Source organism: Betta splendens, chromosome 3 (genome assembly GCF_900634795.4).
Source record: "Betta splendens chromosome 3, fBetSpl5.4, whole genome shotgun sequence".
Lineage (NCBI taxonomy): Eukaryota > Metazoa > Chordata > Actinopteri > Anabantiformes > Osphronemidae > Betta > Betta splendens.
In genome coordinates, this window is record NC_040883.2 from 10708768 (window position 1) to 10733766 (window position 24999).

Below are 24999 nucleotides of genomic sequence, written 5' to 3' on the forward strand. Positions count from 1 at the left end.
TTTGTAATATAAATTACTTTTTAACAGTGACTGTTGTATTTCATTTATTGTAGCTATATTACCCAGAAAATCATTTTTCCTCCCCTTATAACCTCATGTGTTCTGCTGTACCATGCACATTGTTACTCAGGGGTCTATCCGTTCCCGTCCCCAGCAGCTGACATTACAACAGAGACAACAGTGCATCTGTGAAGCTTTATTCTAAAACAGGCAACATACATACAGACTGAATGAGAGCCCATGACAAACAGACAGTTTCTGTGACCTCTGACCTCTTCGATGCTTAATCTCTGATCAGGAACAACTAACTATACATGAGACACTATGGATTCTCAAAATAAGGAATACAAGACACGGCGTAGAGTGACATCTACTGGACACAAGTCTGCTGAATGGAATACTGTACATCATGGAGCAGAACATGAAGTGATCACACAGAAAATATAAATAACGGGAATGTTGTCAATTACTTTCAACATAAAATTGCTCACAAGATATAAAAAATACAGAATTTCCAGAAAGTGAAGCGACAAATCCAATGAAAGGTTCAAAAACAGAGGTGTTGCATCCTCCTGCTTCTGAGAGTCAAACGTAGAGCAGCAGGTCACAGTCAAACCACCGTGGAATCACAAAATAAGGATTACAAGACATGGTGTAAGGTGACTGATCAAGACGATGGAGCCAAATTAGTGTCAGCATAGACCAAATTTTTCATGCAACATTCTATTGTAAGTGTTTATGAAAAAGCACTTTATGTTTTGTCATTGTGTTTAAGTTTTATGTCACTGCATAGACGGGAGGTGGGTTAGCGTATTGGACTGGGTGAGGCGGGTCATATCCAACTTAAGGGAGACACAACAGACTTTAATTGCATTCTTTCCAAAATAAATTATGGCCAAGAATTCATGCCTCCAGCTTTTTTCTTCCAATTAGACAAAAGCAATAACACAAAAATCAAGAGGTGAAGGAGCGTGAAATACTAATGTGTTACAACCCCCCTGAATAGAACAGATGCTTCACAGGCCTCTATCAGAGGAGCAGATGAACTAACATGTAGTAAAGACATGAAACATGATCTCTTTACATAAAACATATATTTTAGAATTCATCAAAGCCCATGCACGATATTCATATTTTAAGCAAAAATACAGATATTTAGCCTCTGACCTAGCTGACAGACGATAAAGAGCGAAAGCATCTGTGGTGTGCTCCAGTTAGTGGAGCAATCTAGAAATGGTGATCCACTTAAAAAAATGCACATTAATCTGTAGAGCCAAGAGAAAACAGGGACGTGTGGGAAACCGGGACAGTCCAGGTCAGGGCTTTCTGCCCACCCTCGATGGGTGCTGTGGTTACATCAGTGTCTGACGCCTCTGTTCTCTCCTTTATATATTTATTTTCCATAAAATTTCTTGTTGAGCAGGAAAATGAGCAGGTTGACGTTGATGGTGGCTCTGTCAAAGAGCTTCATCACTGCCACACCTTCATACTGCAGCTGCAGGAGATTCTGGGAGACAGAAACACAGAAACATGGGTCAAGTCAGCTGACGGTAACTGAGAAACCATCTCTGGTTCTGTTCTGTTCTGAGAATCAACCAATACCGATATGGGTTTAAAAAAAAAACAAAAAAAAACAGAGCAACCTTGTTTGCATTTATATCACCACTCAATGTCCAGTAGGAAAAGGAATATACACTTATCATCACTAAAGTACCATTAGCTGTGTCTCATTACTGTAATAAAAGCAGTGAGTTTGGTAAAGGAAACATACCTGATAGTCTAAGTGTACGGTATCCAAGTGAACGCCCATCAGCTTGGCCTTCACATCAAACACACCGACAGTCTCTGATGGAGAAATCTCAAAGATAACGTTCTTGTATCTGTGAAGAGAGAAGAGTCAACAGGAGGTTGAGAAATTTGCAGAAAGCAGTGACTACACAACCAGAACAGGAAAACCACTACTTCAGCCTTTCACAGCAGTGTTCATGAAATCCTCTTTTAGACGCTTGTCAAAGCTGCGGGGGAATCAACTCCAAGTCCTCCCTGACATCTGCAGCTCAGCTGTGTGGTACCTCAAGGCTCAGTACTGACCACATCACTTCTCTACAAGTTTCCCTCAGGCCTTTTTTATTAGTCTCTAATCTCTAGCGGATCTAAGCAAGTTGTGACCCTGTAACAAGTACAAGCGCTGTGGCAACCTTCAATACATTGGGTGGATGTCACAGGAATTCCTGCAGCGACATACTGACGAGGCTGAAACACTGATCACTGCTCAAGATAATGCAAAAATCTCTCTCAGCCTTGGTTCAGTGTGAATCTTTACAAACTACACCTCAGAAACATTCAAAATATTTATCCATTAGCATCAGGCACAAGAAATTGTCCCCTTCATTTCCAGCTGACTGAGACGTTTACCATTTCTTCTTTAGCAGCAGAAGAATCTTTGTTATAGTTGCTATAGTTCTAGTTCGTTACAGCTATGCTGCCTTTGTTAAACCTCAGCTCGGAGTTTTCATTAAGCAGGACTCACTGGTTGGGCTGCAGCTCATCTACGGATATGAGCACGCCCTTCTCGTGGAGCCGCGCAGCGTTGTATTTCTGGGACACCTGCTTACTCTTCTTGGCCTTGCTGTCGCCTGGTTTCTTAGACAACCTGGTAAGATGCAGAAGAACAGGGTACAATACAAAATCAAATATCTCTATCAGTGTTCTCTCTCGAGGCTGCGACCCCTCTTCTGGGTTTTCTCCTGGATTAAAGCAGCCCCTCATGCTCTAGGTCCACTCACTTGCCCTTGCTGGCTAGGTTGTCCATGCACGTCTTGATGTACTGATTGTAAGAGTCGATCTGCACATTGTAAAAGTTGGTCTTTGAATTCAAGGCAGTGTTGGTCTGCTGCAGTTTCACCAGCTCGGCTTTCCTGCGCTGCCGGTACCGCCTCTGATTCCGGATGTCCTGTGACACACACACACACAAAGGAAGAGTCCAGCTGCACAAAGCCCTGCAGTATTAACCGTGTGTAATGAGTGTGTGTGGGCTTTACCTTGGCGATGTCGTTGATGAGGTCCTGATAGCGGTTCTCGGGGTGGACCTTCCCCAGCTCCGCCAGCCTCTGCAGGTTGCTCTTGATCTTGTCCTTCTTGCCCTGAAGCGTCAGGCTGTCGTCCACCACGGGTTTGGCCTGCTTCATCTTCTCTGGCGTCTTGGCATCGCGGATCGCCCTCCTCTGCATGGCACGCTGGTACTCTGCTTCCTGTTCAAACAAGCCAATGCGGAAACTTCTTTTAACCCATGAAACTCCATCATTTTCAGCTGCACTGCCGGATATTTCTGACCTGGTCGGCTGTGGCTGTCGAGTCCAGGATCTCAGTTAGTGTCTCCCCAGGCTGGAAGCGGATCACATCTACGATGAGCCTCTTGGTGCTGGGATGAGTCAAACGTTAGCGATGCTTATTTGACCTAATTTCTTCTGTGCATTAAAGCTACAGTAAAAACGTACTTGAGCAGGAGAGTCTTTGCGTCCATCTCAGCATTGGCCTCTCCAGGGAGGTCAAACTTATTAGTGAGTGTAAGTGAGACCTCAGTCTTCCCCATTAGCTCTTTGCCGGGGTCGTCAGGTGGGAGAGGATTCTCACCTGAATGTGACAGATCAGATGAGCAATTCCCACATTGAAGCCCCACTCTTATTTAGGTTTTTAACTCCCTTTACTTACCAATGAGAGACTCAACGGTGGGAACGTCGCCCAGGTCGTCCAGCAGCTCGTGGATCGGGTCGTTGTGCTCTGGAGCGATGGCGTCCTGATGGTCCAGCAGTAGCTAAAGCACAGAGGAAACAGGTCAGCGAGCCACAGGACACGTCAAACGTATCGACCGCTGCTTTTTAACCTGCAGCTGGAGACAAAGTCACATCTCACCGTGTGAGTGTTGATGATCTCTCCAATGGACATGTAGATAACAGGTTTGGTGACGGTGACCAAGTCAGAATACTGATCCACGTTGAACTTATCTTCAAGCGAGGGCACGTCACATGCGGCGAGGAAGAAACGCCTGTGACGATGGATCAGACGAGGCAGGAAACATTTAGAGACATTTAGACGACAGGGAGACAAGAGATCCTAAACATTCTGTCATTTAAACATTAACATTTAACCTGAATTTAAGGTAGGAGGCGCTGAGGTATTCATTGATGGGATTGAGGTGGGCATTGTCTCCCATAAACATCTTGTTGGAAGCAGCGTGCTGCAGCATCTTGGCCACAGAGCCCAGGTTCCGACGCTGTTCGGTGGTCAGCTGTCCGCCTGCCGACACCTCGATGATGTCAAACGCATCGGGCGCCACAATGGCTGGGTTCATGTAGCGGTAATACAGGAGGTTCCCCACAATCTGAGAAGGTTCAGTGAAAACAATCAGCAGAAGCACTGAAGACTAATGAGAAGTAAAGTGTTCAGATTTGATGTTTAACCAGGGAGAGATGCTGAACGTGGAAGGAAGAGGAGGAGAGCCGGCAGAGTGGAATGGCTCACCTTAATGTCAGCAGACAGAGAAGCAGGACGCCCCGACAGAAAGGCTGCAGCCGCCGGGCGAGGTGGAAAGAGCAGAGCAACAGGGATTGAGATGCGTGAAACACAAGGGAAGGAAGGGCGAGAAAGGTGAAAGCACAGTTCAACGAGGAAGCCGGAGAAGCCAAGGGTCAGTTTACTGAAGCCAGCTGTGTGGAGGACGAGGCAGCGAACTCGTCCTCTTAGTAGAGAGTTAAGGCACAAATGCTGGTTATGGAGAATAGCAGTTCTGGGATTGTGTCTTTCAGGACCAGGTGGTTGGTTGTAGATGGAAAAGACATCTGACCTTCAGCAGCTCATCCTCTGTTGAATCTGGGAACTTCTCTTCGAGCGTGTCCTTAAGCACCTTTGAAATGAACCGCATTCCGTACCTGACGGGGAGAGACAAGCAGTAAACGACGAGCAAGGAGGCGTCTGTGCTGCCTATGAGGCTGCAAGTGTGAGGCTGCGAGTGTGGAACGTACGGGATCTTATCCACGGACACGATGATGGCGGACAGGAATTTGTCAGTGACATTCTTCATGTTCTTGATGGAGGCCTCCAGTCGCGTCCTCACCTCCTCGTGGGCCATGGCCTGCTCCGGGGTCACGTCGTACGGCAGCTTACTGTGGAGGACAGAACCGCCCAAACATGATCCACCAGAGGATTGCTGTATGGACGCGTTGATCTAATCCTTTCAGCTTCACTGGTGTTTAATATTATTTCCCTGTTGTTCTGTATTTAATTGAACCTAAAACTTCATGAAGCATAAATTGATACAATATTTTTAAGCCGGGTTAAAAATCCAACAACAATAAACTGAATATACAGTAAAGAATCAGCGTTTACTCCTCTTAAAATAAAAAAAATAGACGCTACGCTGTTTAGTTTTACTCGTAGGATGTGATTTGACTCATGGAGTCATGGTGTGTTCAATGCTGGATCCAAACAGGACCAGATATTTAGGTTTGCCAGGCTCGATGGTCTGATAACTGTGTTGCTCTCAGCGTGACGGCGGACTCACCTGGCCTCTCCGGTCTGTGTCTCCATCTGGTTCACCCAGCTTTTGTAGATGTCCACCGGGTCCGTCTTGATGTTTAGCGTTTTGTCGTCCATGATTTCTTTGACGACCGGCGCCAGGATCTGCCTCAGAGCGTTCTGGCCCCGGGCACCTCTGTGGAAGCTCACTACCATCTTGATGACCGTAGGGTTGCCGGTGATGATCTCCTTCATCTGGTCGACCTTTGACCTGCAGACAAAGACAGTAACTTTACAGTAAATGTGAATTAAGGCCGTTTAACTACTATGCTCCTAAATAATCTCAGCTCACTTGATCTCCTCCTGCAGGGCAGTCTTGAAGAGCTTCAGCAGCAGGTACTCCTCTCTCTGGTTGGAGGCGTAGTTATATAAGGTGAAGATCACAGAGTCCATGAACTTTGTGGATTTATTCTGCGGCATCTGGAAGATCAGCTTGGCCAGATACGTGGGGTTGGTCTACGAGAAAGAAGAGATGGGGTTGAGCGATGTGAAGGAGGCGTCGGCTGGTTGCACACCTGGACCGGGCAGCGTCACCTGCAGCAGGTAGAACAGGTACTGGTAGGCCTCCAGCTTGTCCCTCTTCTCCTTGCTCAGAGCCTTCAGGCCTCCCCTCTGCTTGTTCATCATCATCATGTCGGACAGCTGGCCCTTGTTCTTCTTGGTCAGCTTTTTGCTGTGCGACACCACCTCCTGCAGCGTGATCTTGTTCTTCACCAGCAGACCGATCTTGATGTCCATCAGGTTCAGGTCGTTCTCCAGCTGCTGGTTGGAGCGGATGTTGGTGACCACCTCCTCACGAAGCCTCATCAGGTCCAGCTCCTCCTGGAAGTCCTGGTCGCTGTGGTCCAGCAGGTGGACGAACTTCCTCACCACCGCCATCGGAGGATCATCTGCACTGACTGTGTGTGAAGGTTGAAGAGAGGTCAAAGGACTAGCCCATCATGTGAAAGAGAATCACTGATAGTTTGAAAACGTTTGGCTCAGACTTACTCAGGGTCTTGTAGTCGTCTCTGGCCTTGTTGGCTCTAATGAAAGCCTGAATCTTCACCACATCATTGATCTGCAGTAAAAAAGAGCAAGCAAGTGTCTCATGAACAGTTCTCAACAGGACTGAGTGAAAAAGAATAACGGGACGCAGGAAAAAGCACAAAGAAGAAGAAGCAAGAAGTAAGAAGCACTTTGTTTAGCATGAACCTGTATGAGGCTGGAGATACTCACATGGTCTTGGAAATACTTCAGCCGATCTCTGTATTTCTTACGGGCCTGGTGCATTCGAACCATCGACTGAATCTAGGACACGTGAAAACAAATCCTTTACTCTCCACTGGATTTATCCTAGAGCTCATTCTTGCACTCATCAGCACGCTGACAGAACATATTATCACATCTAGGATAATCATCACCTTGACGGCCTCGTCGCTGTGGTCCTTCAGATACTCCTGGCGGTCCGTGAAAGCCTTCCTCTGCTTGTAGCCTTTCCAGTGGGCCTACAGGGAAGAACATCACCAGTCAGTGAATCAGTGGCGGGGGGAATGAGGTTCTGATGTGGGTGAGGGGTCGGTCTCACCTGGATGCGTGTGACAGACGGCTCCTGAGTCTTCAGGTAGTTCAACCTCTCCTTCAGGCCATTTCGCACCAGGAAGCCACGGCAGCGAGCTTGCAGCTTGGTAATTAGAGTCTCGTTGGCCAGCCACAGCTGCTCCCGGTTGTAGGCTGTGGTTACCCCAGAAACCACAGACTGACAGGGAGCAGAACAGAACCAGTTTAATGAGAGGTTAAAGAGCCAGGGCGGCGTCTGGAGGAGAAGCGCCGGGGCCTACCTGGATGTCCTCCTTGTTGAGCTGGGTGTTGTTCTGCAGGAAGTCCTCTGGCTCCACCCAGGTGCCCTCCTTGCTGTCCAAGTTGTAGTAGTAGTTGTGTCCTCCTTTCACCCAGTGTTTCACCCACTTACTTCCATTGTCACCTGAACAGATCGTTTAAGCGACTTTAGAACTGCGTATTATGTCAAATCGTAGTGAAATGTAGAGTCGTCTTCTCACCCTCTTTGTTTTTCTCCTCTTTAATCTTGGCCAGGTCGTCCTGGTAGGTCTGGGCACACTCCGAGGTGACACCATACAGTCCCGCCCCAGGGTTACGCAGCGTGGCCAGAGTCTGAGCTGCATCGCCGCTGTCCACCGCCTCGTTGATGGCCTGGATGGACTGGGAGACTGTGGACACGCAGCAAAGCCGGGCTCAGCGCCTCCATACTCAGCTAAGCCGACGTTAAGTGTGGGCGTGTGTGTTCTTACACTGCAGGGCCTCCTGTGTGTCCTGGTTGGCCTTCAGGATGGCATCCTGGATCTCATCCAGCCACAGCACAGCAGACGGGTCCTTGGTCTCCTGCAGGAAAATCACGTGGTATTAGAGTCTCAATTTGTCTTATTCAGTTCAGCCTGAAATAAGTTTGTCATGAGGTAGGTTTGTTCACGTTTGTCCTAAAGTACAAACAGACATTCTTAAAATTGACAATAGGACGAAAGCTAAACAGAAGTATCGTTTGGTGGGCTGTTCAAAACGATCAAACAACCACAAAACCTCAGAGCTCGTCAGGAACAACAGGTTCCGTTCCGTTTGTTGGCTCAGCTGTTTGATCAGGACCGCACCCAGGACTCACATTACCGACGGGCCCGTTTTCTGCTGTGGTGGGAGTTGATGACCTGGTTCCTGAGATGGGTTGTAACAATACTAACAATAACAGGCCAGTGAAGGCTCGGAGTGAACTACAGCAGGTTTACTGTGACCTGCAACGAGCATAACCACCTCCAGGTGGCGCCACACGTCCATAAAGTATGTAGACGCTTTCTAGAACCCTTACAGTGATCGGAGCCTTCTCCTCAGAGCAGGGCTGTGTTTCTTATCTCACCTTGAATGTTTCTAGTACTAGAGCGCGGCGGCCGCGTGTGAGCGTCTGCAGCCGCCTGCACCAAAGTAAACAGGCTGTGTGCTTCCAGTGAGCGAGGCCCAGCGGCACCTGGGTGAGCACTGATTAGTGTTTGTGGAGGATGACTCAGTGGCGTGCAGGGTGTGGTACCAGACGACGAGGGAAGGTTTGTGTACTTCAAATGTTACGCACAACGTGGAAATAGAGGAAGTGAAAGCTAAGGGGGTTGGTCGGCTCCTTTGTGAGTTACTCTTCTAATCTTTTCCTCCGTCTTAACATCTACACAAACCGTGTTTTTTTTGTGAATGCACCCGTGGGAGTTTAGAAAACGCACATGCAGAACAAAGCACATGACCGCACGGACGCAGCTCCCAATGGCGATTGTTGCGGCAGTAAAGTTGAGCGATAAGCATCAGAAGGAGCGAGGCTATATTCAGCTCGTTAGTCAGTCGACTTCCTGCTGTTCATCTAGGCTCAGCCCTCAGCCCGTTACCAAAGCCAACTTCTGACTAACGCTGCCAGTGACATCAACCTCAGACCAACACATGCTGCTGCTGCTGCTTCACATTCGGCTCCTTCCCCTGCTCTGAGGTGCCTCCTGGTCCTCCCCTTGAAGCTGGGGAACACCTCACCGGCGTCGACCTTTTGAAACCCAACAGGAAGCTCGCTGCTCAGTTCACTTCCCGTCTACAGCTTATCACCTCAATAAGGGACATTCATCAATCTGCATTCAGAGCTCAGTGAGTCTGTGCTTGTGGCTGTGGCCAATTTAATAAAGCGTTCGGCTTCATGCCCTTTTATGGAAGTAGCTGATCGAGGCCTGGCTTCGCTACTTCCGACGCCTGTGCAACCCAAAGAAGAACAGCTTCCTCCCCACTTTTAAACTATGACAAGTTCGTACATGACATATTCAAGGGCTCGGCCGTGATGATGTTGGCATTTAAAACAGAGTGGGCAGAGGTAAGTATGCAGACGTCTAACTTAAAAAAAATTATTAACCTAAAATATACACAGCATGTGGAGTGGACATCACAGGAACTCAGTCCCAAGGTGGGTTTCACATCACCCCTGCAGCAGAGGCTCAGCCTGAACCTGCTTGCGTTGCCGCTTCCACCACAGGAAAACAGCCCTAATATGGAGTCTGTGATACTATTTGCAAATGTGCTGCACAAACCCAAGAAGCACCGGCACACGTTCGCCTCATTCGAGGAAAGATAACAGGCAAATGAGTTGGGCAGAGCGAGCCGTCGCTGAAACGGGAGGGGGTGTGTGAACTCTGCTCTTCTCTGGAAGAAACGGGGGAAGGCACGTTCAGGAAGTGAGGAGGAGGAGGAGGACTGTGCCGTGACATCAGCAGTCTGATCAGGTCACATGAAGCCATCTGCAGCCCTGAGGCCCTGGGAGCTACTGCAGGGCCACGTCTATGCAGCATTAGTATGGTAGAATTCAAAACTCTCACAGTCGACTCTTACAACAAAACAGCTGCAGGAATTTAACTTCACGAGCTGCTGGGAGGTAACTGTAGCCAGGTGCTGTTTGCATGAGGTGTTTGCATAATGATGACAAGGCAAAGGACAGGGGAGAGTAACTGGATCTAGGATGGCACAGCTGGAAGTCATTCCCTCAGGTCATACTCCAAACATCTGCATCCACACCTTCACTGATCGTGGAACCAGACAAACTCTGGAGCAGGTCCAAGGCTGAACACAGCCCATGTTTGCCGCACGTTGGAGTTTCACCAGAACAGGATCTACTTCCTGTGTTTACCTTCCCATTGCTGCATCAGCGACGTGACACCTGATTTTTACAGTCTGTGCTCTTTAATGTTGTTTTGGTTGTCTCGGTGTAGATAAGCTACGCGTGTCTTACATGAGCCTTTTCTCTGCGGGCCTCCAGCAGCTTATCGTGGTAATGCTGCGCCACAGATGGGTCCACGTCGGTCAGCTTGGCCGACGGGTTCTGCAGCATCGCCAGCGTCTTCATGGGATCCCCCTCGTCCAGCGCCTCATTAATCAGCCCGATGGCAGCGATGCCTGTGAGAACAGCAGCTCGGTGAATAAAAACACTAAATCCTACTTGTGCTCATTTGTGGCTCGTCCTCTGAAGCCTGTGCTACTTTCCCTTCCTCGTCTCTTACGTTCATGCTCCTCCTGCACGGTCAGGTTGACCTGGTCGATGCAGGCCTGAATATCGTTCCAGGTCAGAAAGTCACTGCCCTCGGCTCTGGCTGCCGCCTTAAGACGCATTAGTTCATCCATGTACCTGGGCGCAGAAACATGACTTTATAGCAACAGAAGCAAAGTTAACCGACTCGTGCTGACTGTGTGTTTGTTCACCTCTGCGCGTATTCATCTGCCACGTTACTGAGTCCTGTGACGGAGCTGGACAGCTGCTTCCAGAGGGCTGCTCGGTCGCCGGCGTCCATCGCCTCGTTCATGAGCACCACCGAAGACAGCATCTCCACGGCAACGAGCAGCTCGGGGTGGGACAGAGAGCCCTGCAGGAGGCAAAAAGACCACGAGTTGACCTCATACATCAAACTGCCACAAAAGAGTAATAAGGAGGAACAAAGGGACGTGTCAGAGACAGGACAGCAGATCTGGAGGAGAGTTTGGCCAATGTGCTCTGACTGGTGATTCTGGATTCAACAGGATTAAACGAAACTGTGCAGATGAGGAGTGAGTGAGGTTGCGTTAATGCCACAAACTCAAACCTGCACTCAACACACCACATCAGTGTGGTTGTCACTGATGATGGGCCGGCGCTTCACTTTCATTCAGACCAGCAGCTGCGAACACACGGTGCAGCTGTAGGTGAGTGTTTTACTGAAGCCGTGTGTTTGGACCTCGGTACCTCTGGGCTCTGCTGCTGCAGGCTGTACAGCTCCCTCTGGTAGAGGTCTGCAGCGCGGGGGTAGACCTCCGGCAGCTGCGCGTCAGGATTCATCAGCTCCTCCACAGTCTTTCCTGGCTCCCCAGCTCTGATGGCAGCGTTGATGCGCTCCACTGCCTTCAACACTGCAGACGCAAGGACAAGTTTATCAATGCGAGATAAAACCCAAAGATGGAGAAAGGAGCCGCTCATGATGCATGTGTGATACTCGTACTCTTCAAGTATCCTTCTGCGATGGCGTTGGACACGTCCACGCCGCTCTGCAGCTCGTCTTTAGTCAGAGCTTCACCGGGAGACTCCTGAGAAGAAGTTCAAATAAATTAGGAGGAGCAGATGAAACCTCTGCTGGAGGTGAACGTGCAGGTTCTCTACCTGCTCTTTGTTTTCCCGGTCCGCCTGCAGCTGTTTCAGGTACCAGCCTTTGTTCTGGCCCTGCAGGTTCTGGGTGCCCACAGCTTTCAGGGCATCGTATAACTTCTCCTCGTCGCCGCTCAGCAGAGCCTGTTCGGCTGCACCCAGAGCGTTGCTCACTGTGGGGGAGACGCTGACCTTTTACTTCTGGACAATAGAAACCACCACACTGGGCTGGTCGGTAAACAGGCCTGTGTTCGTGTAACTCACCATTGACCGTGTTCACGTTGCCTTGGATCTCAGCCTGTGTGAGCAGCTCATCGTAAATGTCCCTCTCCGCATCCGCATTCTCCATTTGCTGAGGAACATAAAGAAGATTACCCTCATAGATGTACTTCATCATCCTCCCTCCTACATTTACTCCTCACTGCTGTCGGAGCAGACTGGACTTGTGTTACTCCGTCTGCTTACTGTGGTGGATGTTTTCATTTCTCTTACCTCAGCATTTTACACGCTTCAGGCTGCATGTGCAATTACTGTATAATCAGACCTGGACACTCTCTATAACATCCTGCTCCAGGGCACAATCCATTTTTGCTCCTGAAAGCTCTGCAGAGCATTTACTGAGTTGAACGTCCTTACCCGCTTGCGAGAGTTGGCCACCTTTTTCCCCTTGGCCTGGTACAGCGTGTCATGGTACTGTTGGGCACAGCTGGGATCAAGATGGACCAGCATGGCGTTGGGGTTGTGCATGGCTGCCAGCGTGCCCTCTGGCACGCCCTGATCGATGGCCTCGTTGATGGCGATCACGGCAGCGTGCACTGAGGGCAGAGAGATGACATCTTACAGCCGAACAGGGTTCTATAGAAAACCATCAGAACCATGTTTTATAAAAGTAAATGAGAACAAAGTCTTTTAAATAAAGCTCAAAGGTTTGCACAACATCTGTGTGTGTGGTTCTGTTGAACAATAAATTAACCTAAAGCACGTTACACAGTGTCTTTGTCTTTACTTTTGCAGATTGGTCTCAGACGAACAAACCTGACTAGCTGTTGATTTTGAGCTAAGGGGAAGTCATCAGGCCCGCTAAGTGAAAATATGTTAGGGGGTTTACAATGAGCTCCAGATGTTTGAAGCTTTGAGTTTCCTGATGAAGGTATGATTCAACTAGACAACAGAACATGCAGCTTCCAGACCCAGCCCTCTTCCCGCGACATCCGAGAGCCTCTTACGTGCGGCTTCATCCACCGAGAGCTCATTGGCCAAGATCCCGCCGATCTTGCTGAAGGCGGGCATCTGGATCCCGTATTTCTCCAGCTCACTCTTCATGTTGTTGATCTCCTCCTCTGGGAGAAGGAGACAGACGGAACACAGCCACGGTTTAGGGGAGACAAGGAGAGAGGGGAGCAGAGGCATGCATGGCTTGATGGTGGAAAGAGAGCGTTAATCAGATTTCTGGCTCTGTGACCAGGAGTCGAGCCGAACGGAGCAGACAGGAAAAGCTTTCACAATTACTAATGACTTTCACATTTCCAGCAGCTCCTGTACAACACAGCTGCGCAAGCGAGATTATTTTGCAGCTGCAACATAGCTTTCTCTGCCTTTCACTCCCAGCACTTAAATTTACCGTAGTGCTGATTTATTTCAAACACCTTGTAAACTCAGCTGCCATTTCCAAGCTCTGGATTTAGGAGGACACAGTCGGACAAAGAGAAAAGCACAGACTCTTACCAGTGAAGTCGACTTTCCCGTACAGATCCTGGATCTGAGGGGCCAGGCCCAGCTTGAACAGGTACAGGCTGGAACGACACAGAAACAGAGCGACAGACTGAAGGCTGGCGTGTCATTTAAGGTCACCAAGGACGTGATTAAAGTTTGAGATGCTCTGAAGCTACAAATTACAGAATTCAAACATGGCAAAAAACCTCATTGTGTGGTACAGTGCCTTACTGGCACATGGTGTTTTCAGGGTAGTCATTTGTTATGAGTAGAACGACGGACATGAAACAGCAAATGCAGCATCACAGCAGAAACGGTGCTGCTGCTGCAGCATCGCATTGAGTTTGGTCCGGGAGCAAACAGAAAACCTGCTTCCCAGAGAGAACCGCTCAGTGACGTCCTGCTGCACAGCTGCACCGCTCACTTCATAAAAATGTCAAAGACGTGAAACCGCAAAACACACACAGCCCACAGGGAACACGGGCTGCGTGCGGCTGATTTAAAACACGACTCTGGACCACAAGGGTCAGAGAGACACAATACCTGAGAGCATGTATGCAGTAGATGCAGCGCGGCATGTTCTTTCTGTCATATATGTCTGTGGTTTCAGGGTAGAAGATCTGAAAAAGAGTGAGGGGCAAAGAGTCAGAGCCGAGCGGCTGGGTCAGAGACTGGCATCAGCGTGCGGCAGCATGTGAGCGGCAGCGATTCAGGACGTTCACTACCATCAGCTGTTGCACAACGTAAATGTGTGTTAACTCGCCCAGTGACGATTACACAACGTAAGAGAAACACTGGGAGGGAGTCACCGATGTGAGCAGAGGCTTTTTAGAGAACTAGAAACCCTGCAGCTGCCACATCTGGCCTCCGAAGGACCAAGGGACATGAAAGTACTGACTGGCACCAACCCCAAACGGACCAGTGGCACCGTTGGTCACTTACCTTGGGAAGCCCCTTCTCGGCCATGGCGTTGAGCCACTGGATCACGTTGTCCGTGTGCCGGAAATGAAGACCTGTCGCCTGAGAAAGCGAGAGAAAGAGACCAAACATCAGGAACTGAACCCGGCAGCAGTGTCCAGTAGACTGGACTCAGACGGCACCACGAGCAGCCGCTCAACCACTGTGGTCTTCAGCTTTACATTAGTGAAAGGATCCGCGGACTCAACGGTCCCGGGTCAGTGCATTTGTAGAATTTATGATACTTTCATTGATATGAAGGTTCTGACAGCGGTTTTATCGACACTCTTTGCTGCAGACACCGTGGATAGTCATTGGTGTCCAGTAACAAGCAGCAGTTCTCACCTTGTAGCGCGTCTGCTCGCGGTCGTAGATCTTCTTCAGAGAGACGGTGTGCGGGGCGAAGAAGTTGCCCAGCTTGGCCAGATAGACGCCATTCCTCAGCCCCTCCTCCAGCTCCGTGGTGGGAGGCAGCTCCTCGTCCAGGCAGGCCTCCATCCACCTGCAAGGAGAGCACGCGTCACGTTCAAACAGTGCATGAGAGCTGGACAACTTCAGTGCCGGTGAGGTGGATTCCTCATCACCACAGGTTCTGAATGAATAACCCTCAAGGATCGATCCTCAGTGGGAGGTTGAACACATTTTTTTCCGGTGGATGCAGTGCAGCAATTCATATACTTCTTCCATTGTTAACACAACGTTTCAGCTGCCGACGTGAGTGCTGAAGGCTGCGTTCCAGCCATTCTTCAGATGTGACATTTCATGTCTCTTAGGTCATGGTAGAGTCACATTCCTGCTGTCTGCGTGTCAGAGGAAACACGGTGAGCTCCAGCACATGGCAGCGCCACACATGAAGGAAAACCAGGATCCTGGCTGCACCCGGCGCCGTTCAGAGCTAGTTAGTTAGTTATTAAGCTTTAACACAAAGCTTAATAATTAAGTTCCCTGTGATGGACCGGACCCGGGGAGGCTCATTTGTTGAGTCACGGATTCTGATCCACACAGGATCCATCATGTCTCCGATACTAAACAGCTTAATAATGAACCGTTACGTTATCCTGGTTCTACTTGTATGAAACCAACACTGGAAACAAACTATGTCTTCCCGAGTTGTGGGTGTGATGTCATGAGCCTCGACACGTTCCTGCCTCATGTCTAATAGCAGCTCTCACCAGAACGCTACAGTGATGTCTTTCTTTACGCGTCGCTAAGAAACCACTCCCACTCTTCTGTAACTACACTCATTGTTGTGCAACTTTAACCGATCCCGGTCCTCCCACACTCAGACCTCCCTTCCCTCACAGCAGCAGCTCTGATGTCTGTGTAATCAAAAAGCAGCTAATCTCGCATAAGCAGAGCTCTAATCCTCAAAGAGGCCTCATTTCGAGGGATTTTGTTTGGAAGAATCTCTTAGTTCACACAGCTACATGAAAATACACTGGGAGCCACACCAGCTGAATCAACTTCCCTCCCAGGAAGTCGTGACACGGGCCCCAAGACAGGCCTGCTATTGAAGCCGAGGTGAGCAATAAATGGCCGCGGGCCTGGGTCTGGGTCTGCCAGCCGGGAAACAAGCCCCTCCTTTCACCGCAGAGACTCGCTCCATAAAGACTTGGATTTAAGGGCTCCTCCACAGCCAACACACCCTTTACACGCCAGCACAGGCGCAGACACACCCTCCTCCAGACCATGAATGGGACAACACATAGTCCAAGATGAAGAACGCCCCAATAAAAATCTCAAATAATGGAAGCATCGTATGGAATCTGTCAGACGCGGGGTGTGAAGGCAGCTGAGTCTCTGAGAGTCATTCTGCCAAACTACATTTCTCAAACCGTTGAACTGAAAAATAAACGAAACTAAGAGCAGAAGGTTTCCTCACAGCGTTACCACAGCTACAGCTGAGTCAGCTGAAATGAATCACTTTTGCTTTTATCATATCACACAAAATAATTTCAGTGCTGTCATTAAACTAATAAAACCATGCTTTGATTCAAGCAGGGACCCAGGGAACCGGCCCCTCGTCCAGTCGCAGGTTGGGAAGGAAGCCGAGGTGGGAGATCGGCCGGAGGTCAAGCTCATAGGAAACGCTCGGACACAGACCAGTGTCTGCACAGGAAGACACGTGGGCGAGGTGCATCCTCTGCTGCTGCACTGCAGCAGCGGCTGGGCTCCTACAGAACCGCTCCACTGGGCCGCTACAGAACCGCTCCACTGGGCCAGTGGGTAACATTACACACAGCATCAAGCCCAAGGTACGTCTGAAGGCCTTGATGATCACAGGTAACGTTCTGGTTGTTCTGGTCAGGTCCAGTGCTCAGGTCCAAGTTCTGGCTGATTCCATGTTTCACCAGCATTTCATGACCCACTTTCATATAAGGTGTGCTCTAAAGCGAACGTAGCCAGACGAGTCCTGACGTGTGAAGTTGTAGCACCAAGCTGCTGGGATGAGCCAAATCGTCAGGTTATTATTATAATGACTATAGGCTCCTAACTGGTGGCAAAACAACTGGAATTACAGGCTAAGTCTAATTCACGCGGCTCATTCAGGCGTCAGTGCAGTTTGATTTGGTTCGGTTTCTTGCACTGAGGTAAATATTCCAGGATTGTAACTGAGGATCGACTACAGGAGTGACGTCATCTAAACTGGTGGAGATCTACTGTAATTTAACGCACAGTCGCTCCTGCTAATATAGATTATAATAAGATCTAACTGACTAAAGGGACAGAAACAGCGAGAGTCTCTCCTGCTCATTGTCTCCGTTTTTAAGAAAGATGCCAGTTGTATCAGGAATCTGCATCTTGTTTCGGTGCAGATGAGTGTGGGAGCCAGTTTGTCCATTACATGCTTCGCTGCAGCAGAGGAATCTGTGCCCCAGCTGACCTCGTCCTCCCACCGCTCGCACCGAGCAGCTGGACCGACGACTTGTCTCTGCACGCGGCACAGGCCTGCGACGCTGCCTCTCGCTGCAGGACGTAACCAACGCAACACAGCGCGAAGGCGATGACGATGGAGGGATGGAACCTGCACCAGGTTCTAATTTCTCAGTTTTTAACTCGCAGCTGATGTTTCGAGCTGGCTAATATGTTGACTAGTGAGGTCACAGTGATGGAGAGGCCATTGTGGTGTTAGACCTGCAGCCTCCATCAGTGCAAAGACTGAACTGGGCCAACAGGCAGGTAGGAGCAGTACTGGGCCAAAGCAAAGGGCGGAGGCGGGGCCGGGCGATCTTCACTGAACGATGATCCCGCTGCCTCTGACTCCGGGGGCTGTGTGACTCAGGCTCGTGTTCCTGGAGAACTCAAAGTCCAAAACCACAACCAGCAGATAACTGCACAACAACCAACGGTTCGCAGTGACGCCTCAGTGTTTATAGCAGGGTTGTTCGACGTCGACAAAGCAGGTATCCATGACAGCCAGCCACATGTTTGATCGACTCGAACGGCCCCACGCTCCACTGATAAAGTTTCTCCAGAGGTCATTTCACAAACGACACCACAAACAAAAACGTGACGTTGGACGAGGGCACAACAGTAAAACCAGTCGGCTCTAAAGACAAAGACAAACTGAGCCAATAAACGTCACCATTGTTTTTCACCTGCATCAACATCAGCAGCGGAGCGCAGGCGTCAGGCACCTCGGGGCAGAATGTGCCATTGTTCTCACAGCAACACGACGTTGGGCCCGACATGATGTAAGACTCGTTGCTCCACCACAGGATTTGGAAACTTTTTGACAACAGGAAATGACGAAGCGATGTCCACACCGGGAGGAGGAACGTGGCGTGTTGTCGTTTCACAGCAGTTGTCACTGATGTGAGGTGTGATGGATTCCAGGTGCAGCGTGTCAGATTTTAACTCTGACGTCACAGATGTCTTCGAGGGCAGATTAAAATGTGACAACGTTACGGAGCAGGCTCCATTTCTGAGAACCGCTTGTCCCAAGTTTTAAAAACGAGAACTGTTGTCGCCTCAGGTTGGATTAAACTGTCCAATATTATGGAAGTGCTTCAAAGCCTGAAAGTGGGAAACGTCTGCGTTCAGACATCACATGAGATCCAGCGTTTCACACCACAGTTACATAAGTGACATAGGCTGTAATTATCCAATGGGACACCGAGCAACGACAAGTTTCAGAGAGAGGTTTTCTCACAACTGTGGAAAAGTAGTAGGAAATAAATCAAACTGCAGCTTTTATAGAAAATTCACACACACACACACACACACACACACACACACACACACACACACACACACACACACACACACACACACACACACACACACACACACACACACACACACACACACACACACACACACACACACACACACACACACACACACACACACACACACACACACACACACACACACACACCACCCTAACCATCACAACTAAAGGCAGACGTCTAATCCGCCTGAAAACTCAATTCTAACATCAGCCCTAAAAATCACATCAAACCCTCAAACAGGCTTTCAAACAGCGTAGAACAGGACAAAATGTCATCAGTTTGTCAAAATGTCCCAAGTTTATCAAAATGTCCTTACTTGGATACACGAACAAGTGTACACACGCACACACCTTTCATGCTCATTGTAAATTCTCCTCATTCTTCTGTCAATCACTTTTCAATCCTACCTGAAACCGCATGAAAGGCAGATTGATTAATTTACTGGACCGGTGACAGAATGTGACAATTAGAATCGATCATCTGTCGTCTTCCATTAAATAAGTGTCCATTCAACGTGTGGCATCTGGTTTGTCACACAATGATCCAACCACAAGGGAACGAAGAACCAAAGTATGTCACTGCCTTAAAAAGAACAAAGTCAATAAAACAGCAGCCTGTTATCAGCTGCCCTGTACATAAACTCTGCTGTAACCGTGGCGACGCCTGCTGTATTTATCTCACTTAGCAAAATTAACTCAGAAGCAGTGAGTTCAGCTGCTGCATCACTGCAGCGTGTTTACAACCAGAACAGAACCAGAATCAGAGTTACAACAGTTCTGAGCCGTCGCTGAGTGATGATTCAGTCAGTCAGAAGTCTGCATGACTTTGTGACAGGTGACATCATTCTCTCAGCCCGACACCACCAAACATGTATTAAAGCTGCTCTGACGCCCACATGAGCTCAGGCTCATCTAATTTAATTTAATAATTCATTTCTCCCTGCAGACTCCTCTGCGACCTCTGCATCAATCCTCAGTGGAATGATCCAGCTTTAAATTAGAGCTGTGTACAAGCCTCCAGGAGGTCAGCGGGTTAAAACCTGAGCTGCTTAATTTTCACCCTGATACTAAATCTAACACCGGCTCACTCGCTGATTCAATCTGATCCAATTGTGTGAAAGTGAGCAAGTAAAACCAAAAGAAAAACAATAGAGAGCTCCATCTCGATAATGTCTTATTTTCATACTGCACGATAGAGGAAACTCATTTAAATTTGGACAGATTTAATAACGAGGCCTTTAGATGATGACAAACGAGCTTTTATTCTCCCCCGAGACCCAGGAACTGCTCAGTGAGAGAAGGATTTAAACCTGCCACACTTCACGGTAGCAGTTAATCAACGAAGCTCAAATTATTTACAATATAATGTCCTGGAGTTTCCAACATTCTAAAAAACCCTAAACTTCCTACCCTTAAATAATTTAGACACATTAATGGCTGAATGTTAATCTCAGGAAAATGACTTTTTCCCAGGGCCTTGTCGCAGTGAAGAGATGGAAATGAAGCGTATCTGAGCAGCAACGGGTGGAGGATCCTGAACGTGGAGGTAAACCCGCACACGGCCCAAACCGGACCTCACACTGCTCACACTAGAAGTAATATTAGACTAGAGGTTACTTGTAGTAAATATAGGTAACTTACTCTTAGAAAACAAGTAAAAAAAAGGAACATTGCTAAAGAGTCCTTGAAATAATGCTTCTTTAATAGAAATGAGGAAGTGAAATTGGACTCAAGAAACTTATTCCTGGAGAAGAAAGTCGATCTTGTAAAGTTCCTATGTACAGTAGCTCCTCACTTTTGGTTGGTCGTTAATTAACAGATATTTAGATTTATTTTAATATTATTACAAGTGTAAACTCAACACCACCCAATGTACACATTCTCCAACCACAACCATCATCATCATCATCATCATCAAGAATCTGGTTCACCTAAAAATTGTACTATTTCTGATGTAATGAGGAGGAAAAGTACAGCTCAATAACAGAGAACTGGACCGGCTGCATTCCCAGGGAGGCGCAAAGCAAAGAGTGAAAGTAGGAAGGCGAAACGTCACACGTGAAAACATCATCTGCTCCGGCTCAACCCAGACTAGAACCTCTGAGTGTTAACCTCATCTACGGCCCAGAGCAGGACGAACAAGTCAGCAAAGAGGACAACGAGTGAAGAGATTAAACTGATGCTGAGCACCGGTGAATGTTTAGGTGACAGATGGATGAAGTCGTCTGCATCGCGCTTCCTTCCTAAAAGCGCATTCAAATGTGGTGTGACACAGTGCACGGCCTCAGATTCTGCATCTGATGGGAACATGAAAATAAGAGCGATAACGCGTCGTTTGCATCTGTCTGCAGCCACTTGGTCTAAAGTCCGCGGGGAGCGTCACGACTCGCCCCAACTCATCGGAGCGGCCGCGGGACGCGGCCTCACGCTCTCACACCCTGCGTGCGGCCGTCAGAGGAATTCCCATCATACCGCTCTGCATCAGCGAACACTCCCAGCATTCTGAGGTAGAGCTCAGATCAGCCTCATGGTTTATTTAGTGACCGCGATCCACCGTCCGATAAGATGTAATTAAACTGAGCTCCAAGACACTAAACAGTCTATTAGTAATCAGCTGGCAGCTAAAAACCACTAGAGATCCTGAATCAAATTTGCTTTCCCTCATCCCGTAAAAAAACAAATGGGAAATCACTAAAGGAGCTGTAGGAAAACAGGACCAGGGAGAAAACGTCCTGACGTGGTCTCGCTTTTCCGTGACCTTTTCTTTTTGCTCCTATTTTAGCAAAAACAGCAGAACAAATGTTTCCCACACAGGCTCCAAGTTCTGAAAATCAGGAACCAGACGAGCTCTGGGCCATGAAACAAGCTCAGTACCTGAAAAACACTTGACTCAGGTTCCCAACACACTCGCGCTCGCACACACGCACAAACACAAAAGTGGGCGACAACGAGAATCAGGTAACGCAGCCCAAGGAACACAACAGCTTTTATGTGGAAGTGGCTCCAGTGTCTAAAACTGGAGAAGCTCCACTGCAACACGTGAAGCTGAACGCAGCCTTTCCTCCGTCTGAGGTCGCGTCAGCGCCGTGACTCATGAGTCTCAACAGGAACCAGCAGAGAGCAAAACCCAAACTCAACATGTGGAGGTTTCATAAACACACGGACGCGATCAGTAATGCTGCCCGTGGAAAGAAGCTTCAACATCTCATTCTCTCTCCAGACGAAACGTAAATCACTCCAGGAATTTCCTGAACACCACAGATGGATGATGATAATAACAGCTGAGGGATGTGGGCCACGAAACGCGCTCACAGCAGCACGGACTACAGCCCTCACACCGGAACCTGTTGCTATGACACCGGCTGCTTTCTGTGGTAACAGTGAACTAAAAGCCAACAGGGACCGAGTCACTTCCTGTCTCGCGTGAGCCTTCCTCTTTTGAAGCCGTGCTGCGCGGGGGTCGACCCCAGAGGCAGAAAGAGAAACAACGCGGCCGTTGACATGTTGAGGCAGCTGCACACAGATTCCAGCCAACATCAGGTCAGAGGTTTGGGGAGCAGCTCTTCGTTCCGTCACCCTGGTTGTTTTACACAGTGCCGAGATCAGCAGTTTTCTGTGATTCTCCGAAATCACCTCGATTCATTGTGATGCAGCAAACGTTGATGCTGAGATCAGCAGCAGCTCTCATGACCGGGAGCTGAGCCACCACAGAGTTCTGGTCAAGATATCATCAAAACATGCATCAGTCACCCTTCTACCAACCCAAGGCCTCGCTTGGCTCAGCTACTACAACTGTGACTCAGAGGAAACACACTGTCACACAGCAGCTGTCAGTGACTTCAAAGCAACAGGTCCAGGACCCAGCAGAACCCAGGACCCGGCGGGAACCAGGACCCGGCTGGTGGGGACTGGGTGTGCCCTCAGCCTCGTCCTCCCTCCCGGTGCTTCCCAGCCTCTTACCTTTTAGCCTCCTCCAGGTGACACAGGTACTCGTAGGCCATGTTCTGCTGCCGCTGTTCGTCCATCTCCTCAGCCGTGAGCCGCTCCACGCCATCCAGGACCGCTGGCGCCCCAGAACAGAAGCACAAGAGACACCTTTACAAAGCAGCGGAGGACACGCGGCGAGAGTCGTCGCTCATTTCACAACAGATTACGGAGCGACCGGGGGAAGGTCTCCGGCAGCTCCCAGTTCACGCTCGGAGGCGAGTCCCATTCACGAGTCATGAGCTGAGCCCGGCTCAGGGCTCTCACGTTGTACGACGGGGGACAAGCCTTTGTCTGTGCACGGCACATGGTTCACAGTGAAAACAAAACACAATGCAGGGCAGGTTGCAGCGACTCTGCCCGCAGAGTAAAGTTACCGCAGGAGCCTTTGCCCCAAAAGGAGGGGGGGGGGCGGGATGAGGGCCAGCGGCACAAAGAGGCCCCTCATTCATGCTCCTGTCACATCAGAGGTGGGAGAGTCCAGCGTGAGGTCACGGGCCACATCACGGGCAGGTAAACCCGACACGAGCACAGACGGCTCGGTTTCGAAGCTGAGACCAAGCAAACTCCGGATAAAACCCAGTGGGCTCCCTGCGCCAGCGGAACGAGCTGCTGAAGGTTGGACCGTGCGCGGGACGGACCTGGAACCTGTGCACACACTCGACCAGGCCGCGATGCATTTGTATAAAACGCGGAAGTCGTGATGAGGCTGAGACCACGCTGTCAAATCAAACCGCTGTCTGCACAGGCGACTCCCGGGTTCGGGTTCGGGCCCGGGCTCGTCCCGCGACCCACCTGGAGCCGCTCCCCCCGCGCGTGGCGTGGGGGACGCGGCTCGCCCGGCACCGCGGGCTGAGCTGAGAAAAAAAGTCGGAACTTACAGCCGTATCTGGGCCGGAACCCGTCGGTCTCGTCTGAAGTTGACATCCTCCGCTCTTGAGAAACGCGACTCTCTGCGCCGCGCGGTTCGCTTCAAGCAAAAACTTTACGCACAGTCCGGACACTTTTCAAACTCTTCGGATCCAAAAGCCGCTGAAAACCGAGAGCAAACCGGGAAGGACCTCTCGGCCCTCTGACTCCTCCGCTGCACCGTTGAAGTTCGGACTTTTTCTTCTTCGTCTTCTTCAAACCTTCACTGATGTCACTGGGTGTGTTCTTCCTAATCCTGAAGTATGCGTTTCAGGAAACGGAGCCCAGCAGCCTCCGGCGGCCACGCTCGGGCCGCAGCGCCCCCTGGTGTTGGCTGCGGGGAGGACGCCACGGACGGGTCCGGATTCGAGGCCCGGCTCCGCCTGAGGCCGCAGTGGTCACAAGAAGGCAGGAAATGGAAAAAAGGCCCCAATTCACAGCCAAGCTGAAGGAAAACAGCTGTGGAAAAAGTTGTTGTGAAACAGGAAAATCGAAAACTTAAAATGTTTTCTAGTTTCAAAACCAAGTTGGTTTGTTTGTTAATCTTTTTATTTGAGTATTGAGGCCACTGTTTTTCTGACCATACTGAGACCGTAAACCTGGAACAATGACAATCCTACACCTTAATTTAAAGGTCAACTTTCAGCCTTAGAAGCTTCAAACACAGATTAGAAGTAATAAGCGCTGTCTGCTCCAAGTCCGGTTTGCTGCAGAAACTGCAAAAGCTTTAGTCTCAAAACTCAAGGTTTCTGTGTTGATGCTTCATCGGATTTTAATTATGATCATGTCGTATGAACGTGTCTGGTTCAAATGCACAGCTGTGAAATGAGCAGAGCTTCGTCTTAGAGACGCCATCAAGGTGTTTATCTGTGGCTGCAGAGTTTCCATCATGTCGCCATAAAATTGTGTTAACACAGACGTTTTTGGATTATTAATGATTTCAACAATGTTTGAGAAAATATTAGAAAAAAGGAAGGGAGAGCAGATCAGTTTATGACTAATCTGCATCATTTGAAAAACTACAAGGACATCATTTGAAAGACTACAACTCCCTTCAGGCTTAGGGTTACAGCAGGTCCATTGCTCCTCACCCTCATCGTAAAACGCCCACCCACTCTCTCCCCCTTTCTGAACTCCTCACATCTCTTCCTCTTTTACTTATTTGGTTGTTCTAATTAAAGTTTTATCTTAACGAGTTTCTTGGTGTCTGGCCTTTTAATTGGCTTTAGTGATTTAAGTGATAATTAAGGGGTCATCAGACGCACGAGTCAGCGTCTGTGTGTATGTGGCTTTTTTGCTGACCACAGCTTGGATGACGAGTATGTGTGAATGTGCCATCAAGGTAGGCAGGACACGCGTTTCCATGACAACAGCGTCTGTTTTCTAGGTAGTTCTTAGTGTCTTAGTGTCAGAGACCTGGTGCATAGACTCACATGGTCCTTCAGCAGCACGTTAACGC

At 49.1% G+C, this 24999-nt stretch overlaps 1 protein-coding gene and 1 long non-coding RNA gene across 2 annotated transcripts; one reads left to right on the forward strand and one right to left on the reverse strand.

The window, feature by feature from the left end:
* Positions 1-181: 181 nt before the first annotated feature.
* Positions 182-23791, reverse strand: iqgap1 (IQ motif containing GTPase activating protein 1). Its single transcript, XM_029143556.2, has 37 exons — positions 23513-23791; positions 22608-22710; positions 14759-14915; positions 14399-14476; positions 14000-14076; positions 13469-13536; positions 12970-13083; positions 12380-12558; positions 12008-12095; positions 11759-11916; positions 11601-11685; positions 11348-11511; positions 10831-10991; positions 10632-10756; positions 10364-10527; positions 7863-7953; positions 7614-7781; positions 7395-7537; positions 7142-7312; positions 6978-7061; positions 6793-6864; positions 6565-6634; positions 6109-6473; positions 5867-6030; positions 5561-5785; positions 5022-5162; positions 4844-4928; positions 4149-4381; positions 3913-4045; positions 3712-3814; positions 3498-3633; positions 3334-3421; positions 3042-3251; positions 2787-2953; positions 2531-2653; positions 1772-1880; positions 182-1507 (listed from the first exon to the last, which is right to left on the reverse strand). Exons 1-37 carry the CDS (start codon positions 23556-23558, stop codon positions 1394-1396), a joined length of 4962 nt encoding a protein of 1653 aa, XP_028999389.1. The 5' UTR covers positions 23559-23791; the 3' UTR covers positions 182-1393.
* Positions 23590-24736, forward strand: LOC114851807 (uncharacterized). Its single transcript, XR_003785251.3, has 2 exons — positions 23590-23728; positions 23815-24736. It is a non-coding gene; the product is annotated as an uncharacterized LOC114851807 (long non-coding RNA).
* The last annotated feature ends 263 nt before the right edge of the window (positions 24737-24999 follow it).

Coding starts and splice junctions, on each gene's coding strand:
- iqgap1 (XM_029143556.2), bottom strand. CDS start 23,558: ATGTCAACTTCAGACGAGACCGACGGGTTCCGGCCCAGATACGGCT. Junction 11,917..12,007: donor CAACGTGAACACGGTCAATG/GTGAGTTACACG, acceptor TCTCCCCCACAG/TGAGCAACGCTCTGGGTGCA. Junction 3,422..3,497: donor GCAAAGACTCTCCTGCTCAA/GTACGTTTTTAC, acceptor GACTCATCCCAG/CACCAAGAGGCTCATCGTAG.